Genomic DNA, 27,100 nt, shown 5'->3' with positions numbered 1-27,100 from the left:
TTTGTAAATTATTTAAGGGATATTTTAATAATACAACCTCCTATTCTTCATTAGGGGAAGACGGGAGAAATATTTAAAATGTTTAAAGTGTTTTTGCTCCGTCTATCGTGAAGTAACGAGTGCGTAACCCGGAAGTGAATTTTATCTCGATCTCCCCCAGAAACGAATCGGATCTTATCCGTCTGGGCAGTGAAGGAGATTCCTTCATTTGGGATGGCATTGCGCAATCCATCTTTGTGTGTCGATATTCTGACTTAGTTTGTCCATCTGCATTTTAACACAATATTACTCCAATATACCATCATAGTGGCGGCCATCTTGGGTTGGGAGAACTTGTATATCTAATAAAGTGAGTTGTCTCTCTGTGTACTTGTTCTGAGTCTAAATCATGTTATACCAACTGTTCTTCCCTGCTTACTTCTCACTATAGAACTTAATCAATTGATTATTATCATTTCAAAAATCATAACATTCCATTTTAGACATTATACTGCAAGATTGTGTACATTCATATTCTACATATATTGTCACTAATTCCTGATATAATGTGACAGCGATGTCTATACATTCGCTGCCTCATTATGACAATTCAATACAAATGACATTTTTACCATCAGGTTACAGTGATACCATACATTTTTGCCATCAGATTAAGTTGCACAAATGCATTTTTTGAGCCAGTACATCTTAGTGTAGAGATGGAGTCCCTTACTAAGTTATCTCCATTATATCTATGAATCATTTTTTCTTATAAGGATGCTAAACCTTAGGCAATTTTCATCTAGTGTTTATTTTAGGGGAAGATGCTGTTATTTTTACAAGAATAGGGTGATCATACTAAAAGGTTTTTATAAAATCAGTCTTTCCCATTCTTCTCTATTATTCAATCCAGTCCGAAAGGTATTGAATAAGGACATGTAAAATTGCTCTCTTTTCTTTCTCTTGCTGTTTATATTTCCACCTCTCATGCTGTGCGATGTTGCTTCAATTCCGCACCATTTTAGATCATCCAATTTGTGGTTGTGAGCTAACCAGTGTTCTACTAACGGAGCAGTTTTCTTCCCTGTTCTGATGGCTGATTTATGTTCTGTTATTCTTGTTTTTAATTCTCTTGATGTTTCTCCGATATAGGCTTTGTCGCAAGGACATTTTATCATGTAAATCAAGTCTTTGGTTTTGCAGTTTATAAAACTTTTTACCTTGTGTTCTACTCCGTTGTAAGAGATAATACTTCCCTTCATTTGTGATGAGCAATTCGAGCACATATTGCAAGCAAAAATCCCAGTGGGCAAGGGTGTTTTATTAATAGTGCTTTGGCTATTACGGGTGTTTTCTTTAAACGTATGTACCAGGCAATTTTTTATTGTTCTATTTCTACGGAAACTGAACATTGGTTTTGGAATGTCTACTCTTTGTCTGTTGTTAAGTAATGACCAATACAGGGATTATTTGTTTGGTAAAAAAATGAACAAATTTAATAAAGACGTGACTAATTATAATACGGAGGTAGTTTATCCTTACACGCAGAAGGATTTTTTTGACCGCCCAAGAGAGACTTTCCCCAACAGAAATCAATGGAAACAACCCTGGCGCACATATCCCAAAAAAAGAGTGACCTTTACAGATTCCTCATATACAAGTACTGACTCAGAACAATAAAATGCAGGAGAGAAAAACAAAGTGGGAGAATCAACCTCAACCCCAAACAGAGAATCATTATCTTTTTTAGGCCAACGGGGCCGAGGGAACCGTGGCAACAGGAGAGGGAAGTTTTTCCCTCAACATCAACAACAAAAGAGATATTACACAAGGAGTCAACCCAAGTGGGATTGAACCTTAAAGCTGCAATTATAAATCTGTCTGACATCACTCTTACTAAAACAGAGAAAGATGTCCTTGAAAAGGGCTTAGGTTTTGCCATTAGTACCCGAATAAACAAATACAATTTAGAAAGAGACCTACAAGGATTTTTTAGAAAAATAAGACTGCAAGATTTTTTTAGAGAGAAACCCCCAAGAGAAGGCCCCACAAATAAATCAGGCTTAAAACCGAAATCTGTATGGACCCCCAGTGTAGGAATGGTCAACAAACAAGTGGAACTTTTCGAAAGTGTTGTAGAAAGCAACATTGCAGATTTATTAATGCATCCTATAACAAACACCAATAACTTAAGTTTTGACGAAAGGGCTGCTCTAAAAAATTTAGAAAACAATGATCAGTTAACCATCAAACCGGGAGACAAGGGAGGTAGTATTGTCTTAATGAAAACTGAAGACTATGATAAAAGAATGATGTCTCTTTTAAATAACACGGAGCATTATTGTCCATCGAGTAGACTAGAATGGAGTTCTTTGATCCTGAAAGTAAACACGCTTCTCAACTTCGCTAAAGAAGATGAGATAATCTGTCTTGATGAATATAAATTTTTAAAAAATGAGACACCAATCATCCCCGCCCTATATGGGCTCCCGAAAGTCCACAAGAATATAGCTGACCCTCCCATGCGACCTATTGTGTCGTCTATTGATTCCATCACAGAACCTCTTAGTAAATACATAGACAAGTTCCTTCAACCTATTGTAGTGAATCAGAAGGCGTATATAAAGGACACTACATGTATGATTGAAAAGATAGAGGGTTTACCTTACGACATCAACAAGCAATGGTTGGTAACGTTGGACATTGAGGCCCTCTATACAAACATCCCACAGGATGATACCATAAAAATGTTAGAGGGCCTCCTTAGAATAGGAGAAGAAGATTTGAGCCAACATGCAACTTTTATTTTGGATTGCGCAGAGATTATTTTAAAAAACATTTTTTTATTTAAAAACAACTTTTTTAAACAGATAAAAGGGACCAGCATGGGGGCTACATGTGCTCCAAGCCTGGCATGTTTGTATGTGGCAGCATTTGAGGAGAAGCATCTTTTCAATAACATAGCACCGTTCAGTGAGAACATCACATGTTGGTCGAGGTACATCGACAACATTTTTTTTATTTGGACAGGGACTCTTGATTTACTAACTGAATTTATACTTTGGTTAAACTTAGGCGACAAAAATCTGAAATTCACCTCTAATTACAATAAGGAAGCAATTGAATTTTTAGATATCAAAATCAGAGTAGACAATGCCACACTGGGTGTGGACCTCTATACCAAACCAACGGACCGTAACACCCTGTTACATTATAAGAGTAATCACCCCAATAGCCAAAAGGATAACATACCGTTTGGTCAATACTTACGGATTAGACGCAATTGTACCAATATGGAAGATTTTAATAAACATGCAGACACATTATCCGAGAAACTTAGAAATCGAGGGTACCCTAAAAATATAATTAAAAAGGCGTATAAACTACTACAATAGAGATGCACTCTTCGATAAAAACAAGGAAAAGGACGACAGAACAAAGGACAAGTTGATTTTTGTTACAAATTTCAGTACAGCGAGTAACAAAATCAAGAATATTATAAATCGGAATTGGTCATTACTTAACAACAGACAAGGAGTAGACATTCCAAAACCAATGTTCAGTTCAGTTTCCGTAGAAACACTATATCGGAAAAACATTAAGAGAATTAAAAACAAGAATAACAGAACATAAATCAGCCATCAGAACAGGGAAGAAAACTGCTCCGTTAGTAGAACACTGGTTAGCTCACAACCACAAATTGGATGATCTAAAATGGTGCGGAATTGAAGCAATATCGCACAGCATGAGAGGTGGAAATATAAACAGCAAGAGAAAGAAAAGAGAGCAATTTTACATGTCCTTATTCAATACCTTTCGGACTGGATTGAATAATAGAGAAGAATGGGAAAGACAAATTTTATAAAAACCTTTTAGTATGATCACCCTATTCTTGTAAAAATAACAGCATCTTCCCCTAAAATAAACACTAGATGAAAATTGCCTAAGGTTTAGCATCCTTATAAGAAAAAATGATTCATAGATATAATGGAGATAACTTAGTAAGGGACTCCATCTCTACACTAAGATGTACTGGCTCAAAAAATGCATTTGTGCAACTTAATCTGATGGTAAAAATGTATGGTATCACTGTAACCTGATGGTAAAAATGTCATTTGTATTGAATTGTCATAATGAGGCAGCGAATGTATAGACATCGCTGTCACATTATATCATGAATTAGTGACAATATATGTAGAATATGAATGTACACAATCTTGCAGTATAATGTCTAAAATGGAATGTTATAATTTTTTAAATGATAATAATCAATTGATTAAGTTCTATAATGAGAAGTAAGCAGGGAAGAACAGTTGGTATAACATGATTTAGACTCAGAACAAGTACACAGAGAGACAACTCACTTTATTAGATATACAAGTTCTCCCAACCCAAGATGGCCGCCACTATGATGGTATATTGGAGTAATATTGTGTTAAAATGCAGATGGACAAACTAAGTCAGAATATCGACACACAAAGATGGATTGCGCAATGCCATCCCAAATGAAGGAATCTCCTTCACTGCCCAGACGGATAAGATCCGATTCGTTTCTGGGGGAGATCGAGATAAAATTCACTTCCGGGTTATGCACTCGTTACTTCACGATAGACGGAGCAAAAACACTTTAAACATTTTAAATATTTCTCCCGTCTTCCCCTAATGAAGAATAGGAGGTTGTGTAATTAAAATATCCCTTAAATAATTTACAAAACAAACTATTGTCTCCGTGACCGTTAACGTCCGGGTCACCATTGGAAGCGGCAGCATATAAACGCCGATCCAACGAAATGAACATACACTTCTATATACCACGGAAGCCGACAGCACGGAGGAGCAGGGAGGCCGAACCTTAATCAAACGGTAAGCGAGGGTTTTAGGCTAAGGCGCTAATAGTCGGGGAGGGTATTGTGTCCCCTAGAGAGTCGGGAGGTATTCAGTCTAAATGAGGGGCTGTGTCCAAATTGTTATCTACCCAGTCTAGGCATACCACCTTGATTTGGACTACCTAGAATAGACTATGGATAAACGAAATTGTGTCAAAACTATGTCTGCCGAGGAAGGAGGAAAATATTAATAATTCCCTCTCCCCTAACATCGGGGTAAACTACGGTCTTTCGGCACTTGATCCCGCCAAATAGACATCTAAACGTGAACGCGCCTTTTAAGCTAAATACTCTGGTAGCTGACAGTATTATAATCTATCATGTTCTCACAAACATGACTGTATATAGCGTTCCAAAAGAGCAGAATTTTAGTATACTTTGAGAAAAATTTCTGTACTAGTATAGTGGTTGATCCGAGTTCCCCTCCTTATTTGTACTCATAGATATCGAACTTTCCAAACCCTGAAATTCGGATGATTAGCGAATATTCTATTATCAGCAAAGTATCACATCGAGATACTCACCCGAGAATCACTGGGTGAGTACTACTCGTATATGAAAAATTCTTTGTAAAGAAAACAGTAACCTCTCTAGAACCAGTATGAATCAATAATCATAGGGTATATATGTGATCTTTATACTCATAGGTCAAAATATTCAAAGAAGTTACCCCCTTTATGATACGGTGGCTCCTCCGTGCACTTAGAAGATCCGTTGCTTTATCTACAAAGGTAAATAATGAGACAAGCTATGAGAAGCACAATTAGTTAGACGATAATAATTAAAAGACTGAAATAAGAATGTTTCTTTGTGTATATAGCTCAGAAAAACTATAATGATCAAAGAGGTGCACAGAAGTTCGGAAAGCAATTGAAACGCTCTCCTACGCACATTACAGGTACATTCAGTGAGAACATAGAGATATGTGAGGGTGAACTCTAAAAAATGATGTGGTGAACGAATTGGATTTAATGTAGTCTAGAACTGGGGTTTGATGAAAGGATGCCTCGTCGACTCTTTGCACAATGATTGGTTCATGAAAATCATTTCAAAAATCCTTTCAAAATGAGCGTTAATAAATATCGCATCATTTCATTAATAATCTAACTCAAGGGGTCTAGGATGTTTGATAATGGGTAGACAATTTTAAAAAATAAAATATTATAAACAAAAGAGCAAGATGGATGTAACAAAGTATTAACTGAGTATAAAAACATATACTAAAATATTGTTATTTAATTTGTAAATACGGAGTCAAATGTTTTTTAAATGTCCTGAAGAAGGTGTCAAGACCGAAATAGCACCGAAACGCCGCGTCGACTGTTTTTACTTTGACTGTACCTATATTTACTGTATTACCACTGTTGGTTTTTTAAAGTTTTTTATTATGTTTTAGATTGTAACCTCAGTCCGTTTCTGCAGGAGTGCCCGGAACTGAGGACAGACCCAACCCCTTCCCCTCTACACCTATTTTGTCTATCAAACTCTAGAACACAATGGTGATATGGAGGGAAAGGAGGGAACAAAACAAGGAAAGGATGAGGGAAGAGATTCCTTGGACTGGATGAGTCTTCAATCCGGCGGTTATGACACAGGTACTAAAAGGAAGAATATATGTCAATACACCACAAGAGAGAGAGACAGAACAAAACAGGCCAATTATTCATAGGTTTATCCAAGGTTTCCTTGAAGGTTTCCAGAACACGGGTTACTACAATCTTCTCATAGGATTCTCCCAGGGACGGGGCCAAGAATTATAAATATTCTAAGCAGTCTAAATAGGTAAAGAAAAGGTATATAAGCACATGTAACCTGCTCAGGGCTTTCCAGTTTGCTACCAACATAAAGGTCTCACCCTATCTGGCTGATCTGCCATAGGAGCGGGTTTAAGGATCCTAGAAACTCTTAATTAGCTTGCGTGTTTCTGAAACATATAAAACATGGTAAGCTCACAGATGTTTAAATTATAGAAGAAGTAAGATTCAAGTAGCGCAGGGCGTCTTTACCAGTTCTTCAAGTGTTTCCAACTGTGACGAGAGCCAGGAGCCGAGACCTCACCGATGTCCAAAGGAGGGTCTAAATATATAAGGGGAAGATGCCAAAAATATGGAGCGGACCTCAACTACCACAATGCCTCAAGGCAATGTCACGGAACTGCCCAACCCAAGTACGGAACTGTGGAGAAGAAAGCCGGCTCTCAGCAAGACAGCAAGGAGGGATTCTCCGTGTCTGTCCAGGGGGCAAATGCCGGAGACGCTAAAAAGGGGAGTTTACGAGCTGCCACAGCGCTGCTCCAGGGGAAACAAAGAGCCAACAGGGGAACCCTCCGGGATGAGAAGGTAACGAGGATAGACGCTGGGTACTCCGGATCGCAGGAAGAACGGCGATAACAGAACAGAGGGTGACGCGGCGAGGCGGAAGTGACGCGACGTAGAGTCGAGCACTAGAATGTGAAGCGCCTCACCTAGGGAAAGTCAGGCTTTTAAGGTTGCCTGACCTCCTCGCACATGCGCTGTGCATGGCGGCCATCTTTGATGGGGAATTGGAACTGGCAATCGTGACATTGGGTACCCAAGACTGGAAGGTAGCAACTAAGGCAATGACAGGTGCCAGTGATTGTAAAGTCAAAGATTGACAAGCCCAACACCATGAAGCTGTTCCAGAGCACTGAGGAGATCTCGCTCAGGAACGTGGATTCAGCATTGGAAAGTCATGTAGAGAAATTTGACAAAATCCCAAGTTCTCAACAATGAAAGGGTCCATGGAGACTAAAGTAGACACAGTGGCGATTGATGTTATCGGCCTAGAGCCGACCACTGGAAACTCACCACAAGGGTGGCCGAGAATAAAGTAAGGCTAGCAATGCTGGGGTAAGGCATTGAGAAGCAGCAGCTTGCGAAGGAAGGATATAATAGCTGCAGTAATGCTTTAAAAACAGAGAAGTTGCTGAAGGCCGCTCACAGTTCAATAATATATGGTTCACCGGTTTGCCTGAGAAAAGGGAAGGCCAAAGTGTGGAACTATTCCTGGAGAAATGGTCAATCCTAAATATATACGAGAGAACTTCTTTGACCTTCACTGCGGAAAGGGCACATCAAGTGCCAAGGTGCCCTCCTAGCCCTAAATGCCTTTCCAGGACATATGTTGCACAGGCTTCTAAATTCTAGAGAGATGGAATTCATGGCCCTTGGACGGTGGATGATAGATAAGTACACTTCATCAGAGACTGCACAGTGAAGGTGCAAAAGAAACACCTTCCTTGAGATTAAGACGTAACTGAGGCAACTGGGACTTCTAAATGCTCCACTAATAACCACTAAACTCAGTGTGATCAAGGACAAGACCTCACTGTTCTTCACAGCACCAGATTGGATGTGGCAGTGGCAAGAGCAAAATGGAACATCAGGTGATAGAAAAGGACGAATGGCGAAACGTGGAACTGAGGTTGCAAACACTTAATGCACTCAGGAAAGCTAAATCATATGGAGACTATCAAACCAAGACTGAGCAAGCACGGCTGGTTGCCAATGTGGAAAGCTGCAAGAACTTGCAGAAACTGGCATCACAAGGCATGCCAGGTCCTCTTGTAAGAACTTTAACCCATAAGAGGAAAGGATGAAAGCCCTTCTGAGACAGGCTTCATAAGTGACAGCCATGACAGTGGAAAACGTTGTCTGAATTGCTAGACTAATGTTAAGCCTATGATGGAAGGTATTGCATCACAGGGGCCGGTGGTTGACAGCTAATAAGATAATGGCAAACAAGGTAAATGAGGGACACAAATCACGATGGGGACTGCGGCACAAGATACACATTGATTTCTATAGAGCATTTTCCCAGGCCAGCTTCACAATAACAAGTTACAGACTTGTTTGATGGGCTAAGTTTAAAAGTAAGGCTAAAGGTTCACTATAGGGATTGGGAAGGCAAAATACCTTTCTGTAGTTGGGGTAGCAAGTAGTTTCAAGCTTGTAACCTGGAAAAGTAGGGATAGGGACAATGGAAGTAAGGATATTTGTTAGTAAACAAGTAGGAGAAAGAGAGCAGAGCAGAAAGCTAGGACACAGTGACAGCACTCTGGGTATTTGAGGGAGGGTTGATCAAGATGTAAGATGATGTTTGCGAGTCCCTATGAGAGGCTGAAAATATTCCCATGGAATTTCAATGGCCTGGGCAATAAAATCAAGAGAGCGATTGAGGCCCAATATATCCGTTGACATATACCTCACTTGATGAGGACAGAATGTAAATTCTTGGGAGGGAACAGGCCGATATATTTCATTAGCGCATGCTGGTTTTACCTGAAGGGCTCAAAGAAAACACTCTCATCCCGATTACTAAAAGTTGGTCCGACTCTAGGGAATGTGTTATGGAATTACAAGTGACTAGGCGAAATCTCGGCCTCACCATAACTAATGTGTATGTGCCACCCAGACTGCCAAGGCAGGCACTGAAGAAAATGGTTTCAATCCTGCTTGAAGGGGATTTTGGCCAGTAATTTTAATGATGTAATGATACCAGAAGTGCAAAGGACAAAATTACCCAGTGTCCGCGTGCCCAATCAAACACCACTGGCTCAATACATCAGAACTTTAGGCTTATTAAACATCTGGAGGCTGACGCACCATCAGACAGGCAGCACTCATATTTCTCCACAGCGCACAAAACATTTGGGGTTGAGCCAGCAGAGGAAAGCTTTTCCATAAAAAAGGCAAAATATCTGGCACATGGTTTTTTCTCATCATTCGCTACCGAGTAGTGAGGAGGGTAAATGCTAATGCTTTCGGGACTAACTGGCGGGTTAATGCCTAGGAGCTGGAAGGCCTGAAGACAAAGGGGTCTGGACTGATTTTGTGTTGTATTTTGATGAGAATGTTGAAATGGTTTTATTCGATCATAGTCAGGGAAATGTATAAAACCGTACTGCACAATAGAATACAAAGCACAATAGGAGTAATTAAATGGAAGCAGTATGAGTGAAAATTAGAGCCCTGGGGAAGCAGGTACTGGACTTAAAGAGGAAAGCGATAACAGCCAGAAGTAGATCAAACCACAAAATTAGCAATGGTAAAGACAGAATATCTAAATGAGGCACACGTGTCATGTCTGCATTATCTGATGAAACTGAGGAAGGAATATGCATTAGAAGATTAGGCAGGCTACCTCCTAGCCTGGTTGAGCTGGTGGGAAGAAGAAGCCAGATAGATTGGGGAATTAATAAATGACCAGCATTGGCAAAGCCAATTGGTCTCGGCAATCCGAGAGCTAATGGCGTTTTCAATGGCAAACTCTTTTAGCAATGTGTTATGGAGTGGAGTGGATGTGTGTAGTGTGGAGTGAAATTATGCAGGTTGGATTGGAACAGTTTGTTGTGGAATTGTGTGGCGTGGAATTGTGTTGGGTTGAGTGGAGCTTTGTGTAGTTGAATGATGTGGCAAGATGTGCAGTGTAAATATATGGATAGTAATTATGTGGAGTGGTATAATGTGTCATGGAGTGCAAGTATGTGAATTGGTATTGAAATGGTAAATGTTTTCTAAAGTAAGATGTGCATGCATGTGAAATATTGTAATAGTATTTATAAAGCGCTTAATACCCCCAGACGAGTACATCATATGAGGATCTATACTCAATCTTCAAGAAAAACTCACATGGAGATACACCAAAAACTTACTTCTGTATTACTGGGCCATACTACTAGCACGTGCGTTATACAAATATTCAGAACACTTAGAAAATTTGATGTATATAACAAATATAAAGCAATTCACTTGAAGCACAAGTGTTAAACGTGAGCAATGTGAAGACAAAACACTGTCTAAAGATACACGAGCAAAAGAAATGTGCAACACATTTTAAGTTGCAATAAACAAAGTCTGAACTGTAGTGGTTTGGTAAGTCTCAATGCAAAACGGTTCAGTAAAGGATCACTTATAATGCACATAAACACGATATGTGTGCTCTCAATCTGTGTGGACGTCGGATACAAAAAGTGTGTACACCGGTGCCAATTTGATACCAAGTAATATGAAACTGTTGCTTAGTTTGCCAAGTTAAAACCCAAAAGACGGACGAGCACAGCGTACACAATGAGGCTCGGACTTCAAAATAAATGAAATCACTTTGTAAACGCCACTACAAGTAGTGGGTAAAACAGGAGCGCAACTTTTAAAACTGCTAAAGAGAAGGAAGTCATGATCTGGGTCACTGGGTGGGATCCAGAAACAAACTAGGAAAGAGACTCTTGGGTGAAGGCATAAACACATCGAGAAATAGTCAGCAAGCGAAACATTCGGACACACAGCCCTTGCAGTTGCCAAAACAAACCATAACCAAAGGAAAACAAATAAACCTAGGTGTAAACGAACCAGGTACAAATGCCACATTTCTTCTTTGTTGTATATATTGAATACAACAATAATTCCGATATCATATCCCGAGAGAAACAGAATCCAGTGATCCCGGAGACACCGACAGTTCACATCTCTACTGTGACCCAGATCTCTAGCAATTCCCAGGTTCGGCTCTGTGTAGTCTACAGGTCACGCTAGAATTTTTTAATTTTCATCTCGCGTCAACTTGTCCCGGCTGCCTAAGTAGGGTGCCTGCATCGCTAGGAGGAGGGTCCAAGTGGAAATGAACTGGGTGACATGCAGCCTGCTGAAGTATGCAAGATAGTGCCAGGAGACAGACTGCAAACATGTACCCACCCCAGACAGCCAAAGAGGGGAGTAGGGAATTTCTGTGCTGAAAACAATGAGTTAGATAACAGAAAGTGGATTTAGAAAGAAGAATGAGGATGCCTATGGGGAGGCTGATGCAGCAACAAGGCCCTATGCGAACCTATCCTTCGATGTAGGAATCTGTAGTGAGGTGTAAGCAAACACTTATTGCTTTAATAAATTGTGGAGCCTCTTCAGTCTGGTAATGTGTGTGAGTAGTTAGCCTGGTATATGATGTCCACTAGTTCTAGTGGGCACCTTGCACCAGTCTAATCGACCCTTATTTATGGTAGGTTATAAAGTCAACCTTATAGAAAGCTATCCTAGTGGTATCTGTGGAGAGCAGAGCGGGCCCATGGGACACTCGTGGAGTGTGGGCCTCTGAGCTTCGGTGCAAAAGGTCCTCGGGGCTTCAAGCACCCCAATGCACAACTTCAGGATACCTCGGGAAGTCGGTGCAGGTAGCAAAATGCAGGATGTCCAGGAGTTCCCGTCCCACGTCTCCCGTGTCTGCCACGGGTCTCAGCTTTGCTGTGAGCAAAGGTCGGGCCAGAGATGTCTGGAAGTCAGGCAGGAGCTTTGAAAATGCAGACCGGCAAAGATGCTGTTGGTGCCTGTTTGAACAGGGTGGCACTCCTTGACCACAAGGGAGATTTCTTCCAACTTCCAGTCGAAATGGAATGTCGAAAGACAAGGATATATGTTGCAGAGTTTCGTCCAGGGTAATCTAAAGTCCTAGGGACTGGGGTCCTATACTTATAGTAAGTTTAGGGGTTGGGCTAACTCTAAGGTCCCTCCTATGGGTGGAACTTGGGTGGGGTGGTTACACCCCTTCCCCTTTGTCCAGTTTCGCGCCAGAGCTGGGGCTGAGTGCCCCAGCAACCAGTTTGAACTGGGAAATGCATGGAGCACCTTGTGTGCCCCAGGCAGTGTCTGGAAAGCATTCACTGAATGCAGCCCTCTCTGCCAGTAACTACATGTCTTCTCCCTCTAGAAGGGGTTTTGACACTCATAACATGGGTGCCATGCACAATAACATATCATCCCAATCAGCCAGATGTACAAATATATGTGCTTAGCACAGGCGCACAATTTTTTATCACATTACTCACGCTCACTGTACGGTCACTTTGTAGGAACAGCTTGTCTTTTGACTAATATAAATAATGTATCATATTGTCATGAAGCACGCATTGACCGATTTGAAGAGTGATCAAGCTCACAACACTATGACTAAAATCAAAACTGTTTCCCTATTGTATTTTGTGGTGTGTATGGATAGTATGACAGGTGGTGTTTCCTGAGGTTTGTAGGAGTGAGTGTATTGTTGCTGGGGGGGGGGGGGGTCGGAATTCATACCATTTTTATCTGTACAGGATTTTTGATGTTATGTGTTTCATCAAAGTTGTTTATGGAATAATATGTCAAATATGTGAAAACAAAAAGCACCCTCCAGGCATACAGGAAGAAATACAGGACAAGTGAGATTTTTTTGTTTTTTATGGTGTTGTTTCCCTCTTGTCCCGGACCTAAAATGATATAAATAGGGGGTTCCCTTCCTTCTGAAGAAGAGCATGCAACACCATGGTTTGCGCTGCTGCTACGTAGGGTGGCAATGTACTGCACGGACAATATTTAATCTGAACATAAAATTAATCTGAGCATTTAATGAATCTGAGCATATGCATATATATATATCACATGATGCTTGAACAACAAGCTTGCTAGAAGCTCTGGCCTGAAAGCATCACTGCCTCCAAAAATAAAGTAAATATCGACCTACACAAATTTCTACCTGTATTTATTACTTAAAATCAACGAAAACTAATTTTTCACATATTTTAGGAATTGGTTAATTATTCAAACTCTAGTCAGGGCATAATTGGAATCAAATCCTTGATAGCATTTATAGGTGCAGGTCAATTTCTCTGCAAATAGATATTTAATAGAAGGCCGCGATTTTTTACAGTCTCTGTTTTGGAGCGTATATTTTTGGAAAAATGTTCACACACTAGGTCTCACATGCGGGCTACGTTGGTAAAAACCACTTTCAACTATCTAGGCATAGAAGTGAAATCAAAGTAAAGAGCAAATAGGTCAGCGAGTTAAGTGCAGACATTCTTGTACCCTTTGCGGGCATAAGAATTCATTCTTTTCTCCTTGCAGGTGATATAAGGATTGACCTTTCATAGGGGCACAGAAACTATAGACAGTTAAACTGTACACCAGGACAAAAATGCAGCAGAAGGCAATAAAAACTATTATTAATTTACAATTTTATCTAAAACAGCACAGTAACACGAGTTAACATTAATCACATATGCCTATCCCATTAGTTTGGTAAACTGACATTTGCATTTCAGTTTACTAATTTAATGTGTAATTAAAAATAAATAAACGAGAGCACTAATGCCTAGTCTTAATTTAAATTAAAGAATAAGAGAAGTATACCTGCTCAGGTAAAACAACAAGTGTAATCTGTCGACCATGACAGTGTTACAACCTGCTAATTTCGGACTACCATTGACAGGTAAGTAATAGACCAAATCTGTCGCTTTTGAGATTCGCAGAAGCATGGAGAAAGCCAGATTTCACTTGCTCATTTCCTTGCGCAAAACTCATTACAAAGAGCTTCCTAGGTAATGGCAAGAAATGGAAGGTAATAATATTGTAATATTGAGTTAGCCATCTAAGAGTACGTGAGGCTCATTACAAAGGTCTTGGATGCACCCGTAGCCAGTTTCCAGGGAATAGTCTGCAATATCCCTACAGAAACGTTTACCCGAAAACAACGGCAACCAAATATCAAAACACATCCACTTTGAAACAGTAACTGTACTCTGGCAGATGGAAAACTTTACCTTCATTGTATCGATTTTGCCCTTCACTTGTTCATTTTTAGCCAAGGCCCTTTCCAGGCACTCCTTGGTGTAGAGCTGGGGATTACGTCCTTGATCAATGAATCTGTAAATCCAAAGGAATTCCACACATTAAAGTAAAAACTGATTATCAATAGATGCTGAACTGTACAAACGGATAGGAGCAGGTCACTACGGACACTGTATTCTTTTTATTTCATAAATTGGGCAGTTGCCCCTGTCTTTCAAAAGAGTGCTGCTCTAGAGGAATGAACATAAATCCTGAAAACAAAAGAAGTCTCTACAAGCCACGAAGTTTTTCACAAGGAAAAAAAAAATCCTACCTCTATACATTCTCTCTAACAGAAAATTATCTTTATTTTACGCTTTAATTACAACGGATAATGTCAAGGTTGTTATTAACAAGTGCGAGAGAGAATACAAGGGGCGTGTTTCACTGATCCAAGTGTCAAATAAGATGAAGCCACCCCAACCCGTTCTCGAATGTAAAGCACTGAGCAGTTCACAATTAATGTCTTAAATAGTGTGACAACAGGCATTTTTTAAATCCTCGCAAAGCACAAGAGAAGGAATTTAGACATGTAAAACGCACGCAATTATACAACGCAACAACAAATGTACTTACTCAAAAACCTCCAACGGTACACTGATATCATGTAGTTGCTGTCGGCATTTATCAATATCTTGCAGACCAGAAACCATGAAATTCCTACAAGTAACATAAAAAAAAAAAAAAAGGTTACTAGTCAGAAAGACTGCGTTTCCATATCATGGTTCTTTAAAACATTTAGGATTACAAGAGCAGTACTGCTCAGGTAACTACCTGGAGAACGAGGCAAGGAGCTAGGAAGTGAGAATGGGGTCGGTTTGAAAGGGAGGAATGAAGAATGGCCTCCAGTGTTAGGAGACTGGTAAGGAAATAGTAATGGGTCAGCGGACTGCTGCTCACTGCGCACAGGTGTCTCTTCTAGGGTTGAGCGGGACAAGCCACCAAGGTTCATGGGGAGAATCTGGTGGGGCACAAGATGAATAACCAGTAGTTCTGGATGCATGGGGTATAGTCAAAGTGGTGGCATTGGAAACAAGACAATATGGAGTGGTTACCTACGGAGATTCTGGCAAGTGGTAGGGGGTTGCAGAGAGATATGGTGGTGGTGTGAGGAGTTTAAATTAGAAACCAGGGAGCATTAAGGTGATATGGTCACTTCTTAAGTAGTGGTCCGATAGAGACATTGTGCTGGAAGCACAGGGTGAAAGCCTGAAAAAGAGGTTGGAGACAGGAGTGAAAACTCACTGAGAGGCAGATGTATCACTGTACTGGTAGCAAAAACGAGTTGTAATCTACAACTAGTATTTTTGCAACCAATACAGAACTTAGGAAACTGTCCTATGTACTAAATGGTTGATTCGTAAAGTTTCGAATCAGAGGGGGCCTCATTCGACCTACCCAAATAATATTAATCATGTAGGTTGCAAAACGCAAATTGCAACTCACATCAATTGGATAAAATTGCAGACATGGCGACCTGCAAAGGTCAGCAGGCCACTATTACTGTGATTGCATTTAAATAAAGACATTATATTTTAAGCAGCCCAATTTCTTTAAAATAAGGGCTAATATATATATATATATATATATATATATAAAAGCTTCTCTGCGAGAGGGTAGTGCGCCCCTGGACAGCTTCCTACTCACCTAAACCCTTTTCAACAATTCACCCCTTCCCTTTTGCGAATGAGTCACCACCCCAAATTTAGGATAAGTAACTTTTCAGTGGATAACAAATGGAATTCCTGTAGCAAACCACTGATAAATCTGGTACAAAATTGGTACTTGAAAGGGGCGCTTTAAACAAGCCTCTTATAACACCAAATCTGTAGCGAGTCAAAAACCAATTTTAGGAGGAGGCAAAATCTTACGGACTACTAAATGGCTTTGGTAAATGGCCAAACATATTTTTGTGGCTGCAAATAAGACTAAGAGTATTTTAGACTGCAAAAAAATGTTCAGACATCTGCCCCTTTATGCAAACCTCTGATATTCAAGGAGGTCGTTCACCTCCTGTGTATCAGAGGTTGGTATAAAGGTCCAGATGTGTGGGGGAACATTTTGAACTGAGTCTCAGGGCCAGTGGTATTCAATCATCTCCTATTACAGTCCGTTCCACTGTAATCGGGGATGATTGGATACCACTGGGCCGGAGACTCAGTCTGCCAGCTGCATAGACTCTGCAAGTTGCCATTAACATGCTGTCTACTTTAAGGACAGTCTCAAGCTATTTCTGGACTGTTATCACACACCGATTTCAGAGGACGAAAGTGGATTTCGCTAGTTTAATACAAGTTTAAAACAACTGTGCTTACACTGAGTAAAACACATCGCACTGTGCAAATAATTATTGTAAACACGTACTCCTACTATAACTATTTTCTGCACAGCTTAATCACACTAACCTATGAAAACAGATTTCTAGAACTTTTTTGAGATGGGGATTGGCACACTGGCATGGTCCACCATAAGCATTATAGCAAGAGTCACTGCTTGATTGCGTATAAAAGTGGGTTCCAAGACTGGTCCTACGCAGGTATGCCAACAGGTACCCTACAGTTCCCTCTGTTATATTGGACAGGCTCTGAAGTACAGCTAAAACCAATCTTAAAAGTGCTCTCATGATCACGTGTGTACTATAACAGATAGTTAGAATATAAGGGTGTGGCCATTGTGATTGCTGATAGGGTTCTGCAAAATCCCATGAGGAATGCTCAGGTGTTTAACACTTTTGCTCCGTAGACGCGGGCATAAACAAAATAGGGCAACCCAATATACAAATATGGAATACGGGTAATAACCTTTGTTTTTCATTCATCTAGACTTATTTCGTAATTAATTTCTGATTGAAGGACATTCGCCGTTATTAGTGGCTCAGTCTAGATAAATCTGTACATGTTGTACTCATCACCTGTAAAATATCTTAGTTCTACTTAACTGAATTAAAACGGCAGACCATACTGAGTTCGGAGTTATTTAAACAAAGGGCAGTAATAATTAAACAACATAGGACATATACTTAAAAAACATAAGTAACAGACAATTAGAAGTTTATGGCAATTAAATGCAAAGGAAAAGTCCGGGATTCAAAATCGTTCAACACACAGCATGGACATAAAGTAGTGTTCAGTAATTTAGGATCCTCACTAGTGGACCGCACCCCCCCCGCCCCCCCCCGCAGCCCTCCCAGCCACTGCTCCAAAAGATGTTACTTTTGGCCAGGGTTCACATACCATGTGGCGTTTCAGCCAGCAACCTCTTGCACTGTAAATTAGCCTTTCCAGAAAAATGCATGTGTTTATACCCATCACCTACATGTTCAAATGTAGGGAAAATTTCCCTCTGACCCATCACCAGTTCCATAAATGGTACAGAGCAATCTTGGGTAAGAAGTAATCTGCCAACTCGAGGCCTTGAAACTGGACCAAAAACTTCCCTCTGGAATAACCCAATTACCAGCCATAATTTTCAACAAACCACCTTTAAAACACAAGGTGCTCTTTGCTCTTGTAGTCAGACACAAAGTGTAAAAATAAAATCCATTTTCGACCGATTCGGTCTGTTCGTTATCAAATTGTACAAGAGAACTGATTATAAACAACATACTAAGTCCCACGAAGGATAACTGAGATAACTTTCACAAGCAAGTCTAACCCTAGTGTAATAGACATTTCAACATAGTGAAAGGGTGCAGGGTCTACAGGAGGATAAATAGTTGAAAGCAAATGTACTTGGTATTGCGCACCAATGGCAACAGAACAGTCGAGGAAAAACACTTCAACTGCATTTTGCCTGTCAAGAGCAGCCTCGGATTGGTAACGCGGGCACTGGGGCAATGCCCGAGGGGCAGGTGTCTGAGTTCCTGCTGTGGGCTGCTTTTTTGAGCAGTGTGGGGCCGATTTGGGCAGTGTCTCTATTTTCAGAATACAGCCAGCGGCCCAGGGGGCGGCTGAGTGGCCTTTCTGCAGGCAGATGGGCGCTCAGTAGCCCCCCCCCCCCGCCAACAACACCGCCGGTCCCCCACCCCCGGTTTAGCAACAGGCAGAGGTATCACTCCCTTTGTCTCGCTGGCCGGCCCATTAATGTATGCACATACTGAGCGGGCAGGGGGCCTCAGTAGAAGTGGCCTCACTTGTTTACAGGTGTGTTTCACTAGTGGAAACTAATACGTGCATTCTTTCAAGCCCCCCCCCCACCCCCTTTTTAATGTAATTACGCTGAAGCAGTAATTTGAGGAAAGGCATGATGCAAATGGTGTCCGATTTTATTTTTTTTGTGTGCCCGGGCCGATTTCCAATCCCAATCCAACCCTGGTCAACAGCCACTAAATTGAGTTTTGAGGTGGCACGCCAAAACATAGTAAACATTTTTAAAGGTAATATGGTGTGATTCATAGGAAAAATCAAAAATGAAACCTTATTGTAATTAGAAAACGAATACAAAGGGCTTGAAGGTCACGCATCTTCTAGATGCAGAGAGAGCCATAATGAATGCAAACTTCCAACTTCATAGAATTCTTTTCCCCATAACCTCCAACATGTTTGATCCATTGGTCCTCCAGATATTTCTGCAGGGAGTTTGAAATAGACAGTAGCATTAGGCAAAAGAAAGATGTAGAATGGCATAGAGCCCAAATGCAAAGAGACCCCATCTGAGTGTAGGTTGATAAGCGATTTCACCGTGGCATTTCACCCAAATGTACAACAGTTTGTCCTCAAAAGAAATCACACTTTTGTTCTTTTTGTATCAAGCACTGCTAGAAAGTATTGGATGTTTAGTGCTGGAGTGAGAGAAGGTTTGTCAGCATTGATGCTGAGACAGATCTTTTGGTCTTTTATCACCATCAAGTTTAAGGTAGTTTGGGGCTGCAAGTCTATATGAGCAGATAACCAAAGATTCTACTTAGTTTTCGTTCTTTGGATTACTTCAACTGTGAGGAAACCAAAGTAAGTGAAATCCAAAAAAATAAAAGGCCTAGGATTTTCTGTAATATCTTTGGTGTTAGTGAGGTGAGACACGATCATGACAATCAACTCATTAAAAGGCGGTGGCAGTGGTCATTTCAAGATAAGTGTTTGGAAGCATAGTTAATCGAATCCAGATAAATAATTCCTTCTCTAAAAATCTCCTAGAAATCTTTTTCTCTCTCGGAAACGACTCAGCAAACTGGTTTAACAAACCCCATAGTCTGCAGTCATATAATGACTGAGGAAAGCAGTGACCCTGGCAGCTCTCATCAACAGATGAAGTCTGGCACATCTTCCAACGGTATCCATCCTCTTGCTTTCTTTCTACAGGGAAGATACTGATGTTAAACCCTGGGCATTGGCAGTGGCTGTTTCCACAATTGGAGACTCTGGAAACTTATTTTTTCTAAGGAACTATGCGAGAAGATGTTCTCAACAATTCTTTTGTCCTCTATACAGGAGAATATGGGTTGGTAAGCAGGGTGTTGAAGCAGCAGATTACAGAAGCCTTTCCAGCAAGATTCCCAATCTCCGTATTCACTAGAAACTTCATAATCTGCAACATTCTCATCGACATGTAAGATCTGTGGAGGAACTGAATCTAGCACAAGTGACAGTGGTCTCTCCAATCAGTTCGAATCTGTTAGTAAATGATGCAGTGAGTAGAAGGGGCAGGGGACGGCAAGGATGTTAAGAAACATTAGCAAGTTCTCACCGGGGGGAGAGGGAGATATTCAAAGAGAGGGTCACATTCTAGGTTTCATTACCCTGATCTCCATTTAGCCCTCTACATATTATCATGAGGATTATGAAAATGATATGAATGTTTGTTCAGACATAACTTTTTTGGGAGGTTTCCGAATGCCACTCTTCTGTTATGTTTCCTATATTAAGTCAGCAGATACAAGCACAAACTTTCAAAAGCTACCTTATTTTACAACAAGGAGCACTACTGATCACAGACAACAGGAGTAGAAATTCCAGCTGTTATAGCTTGGGCCCCGAAGAATCAAACTGTGACAAATATGAAATAAAGACCCTCATGGATCGACAAGACTAGGAGTTGGTTTCAGGTACCAATCTACAAATTTCCATTGGTAGACTGTCTTTTATGCAAGACACAGGGACTGTACATTTGTCAGTAAGTCCTTCTCAGGCAGGAGTTCATGTGCTAGCAGAGAAATATGTCCAACTAACCAAAGCCATTCTGGTGAAGGAATAAACCCAAAGATCCATTTTTTGAGCCTCTGATCTACCTAGCACACACCACTACTTGAGGGTCAGAAGTCACCTGCTCAGCTTCAAATTCGCATGGCATTACGGGCAACCAACCAGCAACATTGTTTATTGTAATCAGAAAGAACCATAAATTAATTAATATCATTAAAACAAATCACATTAAGACATACCAAACAAATAACAACCTTAAAAACAGCTTGCATTGCAAAATATCATTACAATCAATGAAAAACGTATCTTAAGTAGAACAATTTTTAGATTCTTACTTAATTCGCCTAAATTAACAAAATACATAAACTATCCATAACACTGTTACAACTGTGATGGCAAAGAAATGATGCTGAACATTTAACAGCATTCTAGCCATGTCTTTAACGCAGCAACTTAACCGCATCCGCGCTAAGCGTTTTACCGCTGAAGATTGCGGAATCCCGCGGTTCATGACTAGCTCAGCTCGTCATGAGCGTACGAGAGGTGTACCTCATGACGAGCTGAGCTCGTCATCAGCGTGGAAGGGGTTAAAGGTCGACAAGAGATTGTGGGGAAAATGCGATGTGAGAATTAGGACTTGGAATATTGCGGTCTTAAATTTTATAACTGATGATGCCGAGATACATGATTATTGAAAATCCATGATGTTTGCAGCTTTCAGGATACATGAGCATTGTCAGACTTGATTCTGGCAGATTATTTGGAGTACCATATCCCGATGAAAAGTAAAAAATAGGGCAACTAACTGGTGGTCTCTCGGTTTGTGCCTTCACCAAGTTAAATTGTAAATCACAACATTGTAAATCACAACAAAGTATTGCTGTAAACGCAGGTTCTAAAGTTCAGCCTGTGAAATCATCAGGCGTAAGCACCTAAGGGGAAAAGACCTGGAATGTATATATTCCACCTGATTCGTCTTCGGAGATGCAAGTATTTTGGAACGAGTTAGTGAATTGTTTGAGCTGTATCATATGCACTGTAAATACTTCTGAATCAAGTTACTTGTTTGTGGAGACTTTAAAGACATTTCCCTCATACCAGTATTACAGGAAGTAAGGTCATAGAAGGGTACTTGTGTATTCTGAAACCTGAACTAAACTGGAGAAGAGTCCATAAAAATAGAAAATGTTAACAATGTTCCAATTAAATTTTGGGTTATAGTTTGAAAATGACCGCACCATAACCACTTCACCTGCACAAAATACATTTAGATGTGGTAAGAAGGCCAGCCTTATTGACTACTTCTTAATCACTGTTGAACTATGGAATGGGTCAATGATATGGAAATCAATGAATAGTTTGAAAGGGATCAGCAGAGGTTATGGAATAAGCTAAGAGAAGTTGCCATTATAAAGGCTATAATAAACATCTGGGAGCATGTCACCTATGCTTATGGAGAGGGAGCTAATCAGCAAGAAAATCATTTTGCTTTATCTTGGGTACAGTTAATCCTCTGAGAACGAGAGAAGCAATAGGGTTTAGAGTAATTGGTTTAAGAAAACTGCTTGTTCCTTGACTACACTGGTGCCAGAGGTGGAGGGCAATAGTGTGCCAGAAAGCTAATAAAGCCACATGTCCAGATCTTGTGCCAACAGATTTATAAAGTGCGGAGCCAAAAATGTGGCCCTGCATATTAAAGACGACCTGTAAAAGCATTAGTAACATTCAACATAATTCCATTTTCGAGGCTCTCAGCAATTCTAGTTACTCTGAAGAAGAAAAGTAGGTGGCCGTGGAGATAGGGCCATTATCAATGTATTTTGTTACAAGATGGAGCCAGCAAAATAAGGTGCTGCTAAACCAGCTGCAGGGTTGGGCTGACTGTCATAGTATCCTGATAGACGCGCAAGATGGTTTCAGAAATGGAATAGGAACCACTAAATAAGCCTCATGGCTTGTACTAAATTCACTATAATTCTAAAGCATTCAATATACCTGCCATTTTGTGGATTTAAAATCAATTTTTGATTTAGTAAATCAAGATAAGCTGTAGTACTCACTGCAGAGAGTGGGTGTTGATTATGCCCCGTTTGTAGTGAAAGGTCTACATTCAGATAATACTGCTAGGGTCCGATATGGTCCTTTTGGTGAATGCAGTGGCATTTTTTAAATCCCTAGGCGTATCCGACAAGGCTGTGTACTGGCACTGGTTCTATGCAACTTGTTTTTGAAAGACACGGTCAATTTAATGGAATCTGATATTGATATACCTAAAATAGTTAATATAAAAATGCCAGCTCTACTTTTTGCAGAGGATGTCAATTTAATATTTTGAACAGACCATTCAATGCAAAGGCTATTAGAAAGATTCAAAAAGTACTGCAAGGAGGACTTGCTATACATACTCTCAAAAAATAACTTGTTATTAAAGCCCCTCTTGCCATTAAAAAGGAAATTTTGCCCAGCACTTTAATCTACCTGGGATTCAATAGAAAGTGTCTTCAGAGAATACACAAGGATATGTCACCCATTTTCTTGTCTTATTACCGCTGACAACGTTTATCCTCATCAATCAATATTTCCTCACCTACTGCACTGCCTTGCAATTTCGGCTTTCACGTTCCCTTTTGACCAGCATTTACATTTTTGAGGATAGCGTTACTTAATACACAGTGAATATTTTGCAATAAAGCACTGTTAATCAATGTAGGCATCTGTGTCGGGTGTAAAGAATATATCTTTGAGTGGAGACTTAAGCTGACACATTACCCTTTTCCTTGAACCTAGACAGTCCTTGCAGTATTATCATCTTAGTGAGGAATGCAACGCTTCTGAGATAATAAAACTGAACAATTAGTTTATGCTACGACTGCAGTGTACATGTGGTCCAAAAAGCTAAATCTACCGACTGAGGGCGAGACCTACGTTCACAAACCATGTTTATATTTAGTTGGTTTGGTTGTTAATGAACCATAGCTACGACTCTGAAATTATATCATATATGAAGCAACCATCAGTATATTGGGAAGATTGTAATCATTCATAAGACAGGAGCTCGCTAATGTCAAGCATTCAGAAAGCAGTGGAGTACAATGAAGCAAATCATTATTGGCTGGAGTGTCACTATCCAATCGATTCACCTTATTTTGGCAGTTCTCTCCGTGTGACTGTCTTTACTCAATGTCTTTCATAGCAGCTTAGTACATCATCCCAAAACTTGTTCCATCAAGAAGAAGATTAACATTCACTGTGGCATTAGGTTATTTCATTGGCAATGGCATACTTCGCTTGTTAACTAAATAATCCACAAATAACTTTACTGAGTTTGGCACGAACTATGCGTAATATCAATGTCAAGATATTGTTGCACCATTTTAGCCACTTTTACAGTAGGCTTTACACCTTTAGCGAGGGAAGCAAGTAATCTCTTATACACCCTTAGAGATCTTCTAGGCGGTACAACTATTTGGAAATACTTACATATTGTCATGACTTAATTCGAGGCTGAATAGAACTTATCAAAGCCTGCTTATGTCGAACCGTCCTCGCTTTGCAGGTCTCTCTGCATGTCCTAGGTCCGGGAAACAAATTATGCTAAAGGATTTGCAAAAGATTTAAATGGTAAAGTGAAGTGAAAGAAGAGGAGACTCGAAATTTGACTCGGAGACTACATATCGCCCATAGAAACAAGACGGAGGTAATAGGGTTACCAAAGTCCCATGCAAGAACACATCCCAATCCCTGCCCACAAAGCTATTTGCTGCTTGGATAAAAGAAAAACAAAATGTGAAATTCTGCAGAAAATCTTAACTACTGAAATTGAAATAGACGCCACCTCACTTCCTTGTAATTTAGTGGGTTCTTTCACCGCCCCAGCAGAAGAAATGGCTGTATCATCTCATTTGAGCTCTGGTCTCCTGATCTCCTATTCCTAGAGTCCTAATGCTTTTAATTGGTCTAGAATTAAAAGGGTTTCGGAATTGGGGCATTCTAATGTATGCTATAAGAAGAGAACTCCAGGGCGCCAGAGGGGCCAGTCCCTACATCCTGCATCCAGCAGCAGTGTTGTCAGACCTGAAGAAGAATTGCCTGTAGTTTAATAACTAGCTAAATAGCACTGAAAGTATACTGCACAATTCCCTTGCACAATCAAATACTGCTCAGGGGGCAGACGACAGGTAATCAATACTCGGATTGGAAGAGGCTTGATGGAGGGTGATGAGCGGGACTGTGCGAGCATAGGCAGCCAACAAGGAGAGGCAAAAGCGTGTCCGTTCACTAGGGTTAACCATTTTTAATGAGTATTAACTTAAAACATCGCATCACTCTAGAGGACCATGTGGCAGGCCAATGTTGAAAAACAATCAAACAAAAACATACTAGTCTGTCAGGAAAGCATACAAAACCGCTTTTAAAAGACAACTGACATAATATAGGATCAAATGAAGGAGGTAAGGGGCATGTCAAAAACGTTAGTATGCCTGATTCTAAGACAACGATATATGATTTAAATGCCAGTGTTATGAATTCAAATATGTCCGGACAGTCCTCCTAAGGCGCATCACCCTAGCAACGCCACATATGGCTTGAATGTGTATAAACATACTTGCTAATCTGGTGTGAAACAGAATAGTAAACTGCTTAACATGAGTGTTATACAATCAAGCCAAAATGAATACACACATACACCAACCCTTCTCCACATGTACCAACCTTAGGATCTTTCATTCAGTTTATAAAGACCATAGGAGTACATAACAAGAAATAAAGTTGAAAAACTCATTCTCTTTGTGTCAGGTTTACTGCTCAGGAGTGTCTCATCCACCCTTTCGGATGTAAATCTTCATACATGCAGCCAAATTATGCCATCAGAAGCTGAGGAACCGGGCAGGAGTTAACAAATCCTCACTCTTACCGACCATCTGCCTCCAACAGCATCAGGTGTCCTATTCTAGAAAAATGAATGGCAGTCAGGAAAGAGGAAGACCAGCAAATAAAAACACAGAAAACCCTGGAGGAACCCGGACATCCCACATCCTGAAAGGGGGTCCATGTTACCCACTAATTTTCCAATTATGTAGGTCAGCCATGGGACTAGAAAAACCGACATGTCCAGACGACATGGATCCAAATGGGTTCTTTAGGGCTTTATTTTTTAACAAGAATACAGTCGAGGCACCTTATCACTGTTGTGTGATAATAATGGCAACCTATTCTGGTCTGACAGCACAATAGTTCGCTGTGGTACCAATATCATGTAAAAGTGACAATTCCAAATAAGTTTAATTTCTTTGGATGTTTAGAATACCTCTACGGCAAAAAGCAATTATGTGACAATTTTGTTACATGTCTGCAGTACAAAGTGTTTTTAACCCCTTCCACGCTCATGACGAGCTGGGCTCGTCATGAGGTAGCCTCCTCGCACGCTCATGACGAGCCCAGCTCGTCATGTAAAGTGCACTTTACAAATTCTCAGCGTGCGGGCGGAATTCCGCCCGCACGCATGTGGTTAAATTGCAAAAACAATTTCAAGCATTATCTGCCTACTCAAAGTTTATTTACAAAGCAGTTTGCCAAGGCCAAAAAGGGGTGGCAGGTGAAAATGCTGATAAAATTAAATGGCAAATGATGTGGAGTGAATTGAAGTGTAACACACACAAAAAGGTTATTTTTTCATATCTTGTCGACCTGTTACTTAACCCCTTTAACCACTTAACTTTTTCAACTCCGTGCTGAGCCGTTTTTAGCTTTCTGTGGTACGTTGTGGTTATGCAGCCATACTTTTACCCCCACCTTAGGAATCCATGCCAAATTTGCACCCTCCCCCCTTCCAACATCATGTGGATTCTAAAAGTAATCAGAGTTTGTGGATTAAACTGGAAGGGGGCCAAGAAACTAGCAAACAAAGTTACAGTGTGAGTTTTTGGGGTGAAAATAGGAAAAAAGTGCTATGCAAAAAAAGTTTACTTTTTTTCTCCTAAAAATGGCATCAACAAAATGCTGTGCCAAAGTCTCAATCGTCCCAGCTTTCAGGCACATGTAGAGCTGTATTGGGGGGGATCCAATTCTTTACCACAGTACTGGCATTTTTTTTTTTTTAAAGAGGTAGCTAATTTTCAAACTTTTTGTACTTTCTACCTACTTCCAGTTTATGGTGGAAACTGGTGTAAAAACCCATGGATGATCCTGGAAAGTAAAAGTTTCCGAAAAGTAGACAAAATTTTGGATTTAGCAAGAGTTCATTTCTGTAAATACCGCAAGGCTTTCCCAAAGAAACTAACTGTTAAAATAAAAAATAATGAAAATGAGTGGGAAAAAGCGCTTATTTGTTACGTTTTATCTGAAACTTCTTGTACCAATGGCTGATCTACAAAAGCAATATACAGTGTGGTCCACAAGACTCTTCTGGGTGCAGGGATACAGAGGGTTTGTAGGTTGTCATTGAATT

General features: G+C 40.3%; 1 protein-coding gene across 3 annotated transcripts in view; it reads right to left on the bottom strand.

Moving 5' to 3' along the window:
* Positions 1–27,100, bottom strand: part of MED10 (mediator complex subunit 10) — a 55,856-nt gene that overhangs the window by 3,908 nt on the left and 24,848 nt on the right. For all 3 annotated transcript variants that reach the window (XR_013610563.1, XR_013610564.1, XM_078687637.1), the window contains exons 2-3: positions 15,092–15,175; positions 14,449–14,551 (exon numbers count right to left, since the gene is read on the bottom strand). Coding sequence is in view for 1 of the 3 variants with exons in the window: in XM_078687637.1 (XP_078543763.1) it covers positions 14,449–14,551; positions 15,092–15,175 (187 nt within the window). In the remaining 2 variants the exon portion in view is untranslated. The remainder of the gene's footprint in view (positions 1–14,448; positions 14,552–15,091; positions 15,176–27,100) is intronic.

This window comes from Lissotriton helveticus, chromosome 4_1 (assembly GCF_964261635.1).
Source record: "Lissotriton helveticus chromosome 4_1, aLisHel1.1, whole genome shotgun sequence".
In the NCBI taxonomy this organism is placed as follows: domain Eukaryota; kingdom Metazoa; phylum Chordata; class Amphibia; order Caudata; family Salamandridae; genus Lissotriton; species Lissotriton helveticus.
The sequence above is the reverse complement of the archived record's forward strand: the minus strand, read 5'-3'. Positions and strand labels throughout refer to the sequence as shown.